General features: G+C 37.4%; 1 protein-coding gene across 1 annotated transcript in view; it reads left to right on the forward strand.

The window, feature by feature from the left end:
* LOC142492223 (vomeronasal type-2 receptor 26-like) overlaps positions 1–5,597 on the forward strand; it is an 89,316-nt gene extending 83,719 nt beyond the window's left edge. Inside the window, exon 7 of the mRNA XM_075594892.1 lies at positions 4,699–5,597. Coding sequence (XP_075451007.1) covers positions 4,699–5,597 — 899 coding nt within the window. The remainder of the gene's footprint in view (positions 1–4,698) is intronic.
* The last annotated feature ends 403 nt before the right edge of the window (positions 5,598–6,000 follow it).

Genomic DNA, 6,000 nt, shown 5'->3' on the forward strand with positions numbered 1-6,000 from the left:
AGTTGCTGGGCAGATTCTGGATAGTATGCAGGGGCTTGCGTATCCTACTGATGTGTCACACTTCGCGTTTCGCTTTACAAAAGCTTCATCAGGAGTATAATCTACGGCGCCTCTCTGGTCTAAATAAATATGCTATACTTCATTGTGATTAGATAAAGTGGGAATTGCTAGAATGCTATTGGTCAATTTATTGCATTGTGATTGGGTGATAGGGGCTAATACATAATAATACTACTCTATCTTTTTTTATATAATACAAACAAGTACAACTTTATTGACATTTATACAATCTCATAAAAACTAAAATACGTTAGTAACCTATACAGAATGGATGAATTAAAACAATTAAATATTTAATATTTTTAATATTATAAGGGATAGGGGACTTCCTAACTAGTTGCTATTTATACTCCAAATAAGTGATCATCAATAAATACAACGGGGATATAAATAGGAAAGGAAGAGCAAGAAACAAGAATTAACATTACTCATAAATTATAAAATACATTAATTTTAAATACAAAATAGACATTAACAACAAGGGATACATATTAAAGAACTATAGACACATAAAAGGGTACATTTAATTTATACCTATAAAATAAATTAATTTAAAAATATTAAAAGGTTAAAACTTGAATAAAAGTTTTTAATTATTTTTAAATGAATGCACCAATCTCAATATCTACATTTAACTCCTTTGGATTCAGCGTTTTGAGGCAGTGAATCCAAAAGGTTTCTCTTTTTAACAATTCAATCGCTCTATTTCCTCCTCTCCAATTTTGAGGAATATGTTCTATCCCTTTTAGAATTAGATCTTTGGGATTGGATTGGTGAAATAAGTTAAAATGCTTAGGGACACTATGTGTGTCCATTTTTCTTCATATATATTCCCTATATATTCTAAGGCTCTAATTTTTAAAGTTCTAATGGCCTTGCCTCTTATTGTAGCCCGCAAGGACTTTCGAGCATATAAATCATAAAATCAGTATTACAGTTTAAAAATTGTTTAATTTTAAACTCCTCATTGGTGACGTATATCATACGTATGAAGAGCAATCAGAGATACTAATGGATAAATTTAAAGAAAAGAAATATAATAAATCCATTATGATAGATGCAAAAGATAGAACGGATAAGCTTGACAGACAGCTTCTAATTATACTGTAAGGAAAAATAGTAAAATAGATTTCACAACCACGTTTATGACAAAATATAATAAGGATGCCAATAAAATAAAACAGGCTATAAACAAACATTGGCACATTTTACAAAACGATCCAGTACTTGTAAGTATATTACCACCACGGCCAAATATAATTTTTACAAAGGCAAAACAATTTAAAACAAAAAATTAGCACCAAGTATCCTCAAACCAATAAGGGAGGATACACAAGATAAAAATTGGTTGAAACTTCCAAAAGGATTTTTTTCATGTGGTAACTCTACGGCCTGTAATTTTTGTTCAAAAGGGAACAAAGATATTTTTAAATCACACGTCACCAATGAGGAGTTTAAAATTAAACAATTTTTAAACTGTAATACTGATTTTATGATTTATATGCTCAAATGTCCATGCGGGCTACAATACATAGGCAAGACCATTAGAACTTTAAAAATTAGAGCCTTAGAACATATAGGGAACATATGAAGAAAAATGGACACACATAGTGTCCCTAAACATTTTAACTTATCTCACCAATCCAATCCCAAAGATCTAATTCTAAAAGGGATAGAACATATTCCTCAAAATTGGAGAGGAGGAAATCGAGCGATTGAATTATTAAAAAGAGAAACCTTTTGGATTCACTGCCTCAAAACGCTGAATCCAAAGGGGTTAAACGTAGATATTGAGATTGGTGCATTCATTTAAAAATAATTAAAAACTTTTATTCAAGTGTAACGGGTTTTCCCCCACCCAATCTCACATTGGCCAGTGTGGTCTAACCAGTCCCCATTACATGTTCGTGTCTGGTGGTGCACCTGTAGGCAACAGGGCTCCTGAGTCTCCCGCTTGATGGTATTAGGGGATGTCATCCAGACAGGCAGCTGAGGTAGTGTGTGCGAGTTCTACCTATATCCAGTGCAGCTCCTCCACCTCATCAGGATCTGTGCTTCTGCAGGGAGATGGTCCTGGTGAGGAACTTCTTCTTGGTGGTGCCATCCACTGCTGAGTAACTTCACACTCACACAGTGGAGGTATATTCAAACAGGGCATCTTTATTGGCATGGTGATGTGGGCCAGCTGCCCCTCACAGATAACAGCTCAGCCACTCATCTCTTTGTAGCACTCCCTTAGGAAGGTCCCTTCTCTAATAGAGCTGCTTTCCACCTATCCTCTCAGAGAGATTCCCCAGCTTCTCTGTCTGCTGTAAGCTCCTCTCTCTACCTCTGCATCTCTCTCTCGAGCTGCTCTGTCTCTGTCAGCTCCTCTAACTCTGCTGCGTATGCTCACTGACTCACAGCTAGCATGAGACACTGCAACACTGTTGCAGACCTTCACGTGCCTCTCACTGAACAGAGGCAGCACAACAACAGGAAACTGAACTTCTAACTTTAGGCAGTGCTGTGTCTTATATCACCCCCCCCGGAGAACAAACATGCTCTGTATCACTAAGTGGGAACACACTGCATGTTGTCACTTCCTTTGGGGACATATGACACCTCACCAGGGTGTGAGGGCAAACCTCATTGATTGTTGCTGGCAGCCCTGCATACTTACCAGATTTACTGCCAGCATGAGAAAGAGATATGTACACCAATCTTAGACATGGCTACACAAGTTTTAACCTTTAATATTTTTAAATTAATTTATTTTATAGGTATAAATTAAATTTACCCTTTAATGTGTCTATAGTTCTTTAATATGTATCCCTTGTTGTTAATGTCTATTTTGTATTTAAAATTAATGTATTTTATAATTTATGAGTAATGTTAATTCTTGTTTCTTGCTCTTCCTTTCCTATTTATATCCCCGTTGTATTTATTGATGATCACTTATTTGGAGTATAAATAGCAACTTGTTAGGAAGTCCCCTATCTCTTATAATATTAAAATATTAAATATTTAATTGTTTTAATTCATCCATTCTGTATAGGTTACTAACTTATTTTAGTTTTTATGAGATTGTATAAATGTCAATAAAGTTGTACTTGTTTGTATTATATAAAAAAAGATAGAGTAGTATTATTATGTATTAGCCCCTATCACCCAATCACAATGCAATAAATTGACCAATAGCATTCTAGCAATTCCCACTTTATCCAATCACAATGAAGTATAGCATATTTATTTAGACCAGAGAGGCGCCGTAGATTATACTCCTGATGAAGCTTTTGTAAAGCGAAACGCGAAGTGTGACACATCAGTAGGCTACGCAAGCCCCTGCACACTATCCAGCATCTGCCCAGCATCTCCCGTCTCCACGGCTCCCGATTTTAAGTTCACCCGCATCCGGAAGTGACGTCGACGATCGCGGATGAGAGACGGATGTGACGTGACGGTGTGCGAGCGGCAAGAAAGAGCAGAGGGTCAAAGCCACCTTTAATTTGTATGTGCTTTATCCTTATTGCACAAATGTAAGTGCGATATTTATCTGCTAATATATTATATTTTAAGAACTCACAGTGTTGCACTAAGTGTGATTTTTATCTCTTACCGAGGGACACCACACAGATTTCATTCTGCTACTTAAGAGTCAAATTTGAGTTAAGAACTACTGCACTATATATATCTCCATTCTTTACATATGGTGACATCTGCGCTCCCCACAACCCCATTGGATACTTGCAAAAAAGAGAACTGGACCATCTCTTCAGAGGGTTGTAGCTGCATTTTATCACTACTATTTATTATTAAACACATTGTACACATTTTTATTTTTAATCACTATTTAGTTTATATCACTTTATTTATTTAATTATTATCACTTTTAAGAGGAGCGCCTTAATCACAATTTTTTTGTAATAATCACCGTTATTGGGTGCCGGTATCCCCATACAATGTTTAAATGTCCTGCTTCACGTGACTAGGACATTTAAATGTATAGGAGATACCGGCAACCCATTACAGGGAAGCAAGTGGTCCCTGGACCTGAAATCAATGCGGTTCTGCTCCTTGAGACCCCCTGCTCACATACTGTACATTAGAATTAACATTTTTATAAAAACCCTGCGATCGCATGTGAGATATGTACAGGGAGAGGCGGCTCTCTCTATGCAGCTGTCCCAGATCGCATTAGGGAGAATTTTGAGTGAGGCTTGCGATCTTATCGCTGCTGACCACACGGTTTGGGCATTTTCCTGCCTCATGGTTTGAGAGTGGTCACTGAGCTTTCTGAATACCATGATAACTAAACTGACAAACCATTCAGCGAAAACATTCCAAACCTAGCGATGTACAGAAGCAGCAAACTTATCAAGGCTAGTAGAATAGGCCCCTATATGTATCAACCTCATCAGTTGGTTCCTTGGCAGGCTCTTTTTTGTTCATTGGGGATGAAAGCTTGAGGCTAATAACATGTTGTGTATTTTTTGCTTATTGAGTATAGATATCTGTTCTCAGACCCTTGTCAATTTGTATGTTTAATGATACCACGTTATTAATGCTGAGGTATGGATGCTAATGCAAAGCAAACTGTTTGAAATGTTTCCATAAAATGTAATGTTATAAATATTTGTAATTATTTTCTCTTGTCAGATATGGAAAACTGTTTGAAGTGCCCTGAGGATCACTGGCCTAATATAAGGAGAGATACTTGTATCCCAAGAATGATAGATTTCCTTTCCTATGAGGAACCACTAGGTGGCGGTATTGCAGCCCTTGCTGTTTCCTTTTCTGCTGTCACTGTTGCAGTGCTGGTGATCTTTATCAAGCACAAGGACACTCCAGTTGTACGAGCCAACAACCAGAACCTCAGCTACACCCTTCTTACCTCTCTTGTGCTGTGTTTTCTCTGTTCTCTGCTTTTCATCGGTCGTCCTCTGAAGGTGACCTGCCTGCTACGACAAGTGACTTTTGGGATTATTTTTACTGTTGCTGTGTCTTGTGTTCTGTCAAAAACCATCACAGTTGTCATCGCCTTTAATGCTATGAAACCCGACAGCAAATTGAGGAGGTGGGTGGGGACCAGAGTATCCAGCTATCTAGTCCTCCTCTGCTCACTGGGTGAGGTTGTGATTTGCATTGTGTGGCTAATGCACTCTCCTCCATTTCAAGACTATGACACCCAATCAGAAGTTGGCAAGATGATATTACAGTGTAATGAAGGCTCGGTCACTATATTCTATTTCGCCCTCAGTTATATGGGACTTTTGGCTTTCTCAAGCTTTAGTGTTGCATTCCTAGCAAGGAACTTACCAGACACTTTCAATGAAGCTCAGTATATCACATTCAGCATGCTGGTGTTCTGCAGTGTTTGGGTCTCCTTTATCCCAGCATATCTGAGCACCAAAGGCAAATACATGGTGGCCGTGGAGGTATTTGCCATCCTGGCCTCCAGTGCAGGACTTCTGTGCTGTATCTTCATTCCCAAGTGCTATATTATCCTAATGAGACCTGAGCTGAACACTAAAGCCCATTTAACTATAAAAATGTAAAAATTATGGTGGGAGTCTTCTTATATACATCTAATATACTCCAAAGAAAGTTATGACTTAAAGGAACCAAAATATACTTAATACTAAAGTAAAACAATTTTGATCTATTTCCTTTTAGGGTTAGTATAATGTGCTTTAATTTTGCATTAGAGGGAACTTAGTTAAGAATTTTAAACTCTGTACATAATGTTAGAATTGTCCAAATTAGCACGCTGTTATTAACACGTTTAGTGCCAGGGGTGTTTGCCATCTGCGTGGTGACAAAACTATTCAGCATTCGTTGTTAAGCTTTTCATTGGTATCTCTCACCTTGGGTTGATTTCATATCATGTGACCAAGATATGCTGTCATAAATATGGGCGTGAGGGGCTGTCTATTTAATTTTCATAATATTGTTTCTGGA

This window comes from Ascaphus truei, chromosome 4, assembly GCF_040206685.1.
Source record: "Ascaphus truei isolate aAscTru1 chromosome 4, aAscTru1.hap1, whole genome shotgun sequence".
Lineage (NCBI taxonomy): Eukaryota > Metazoa > Chordata > Amphibia > Anura > Ascaphidae > Ascaphus > Ascaphus truei.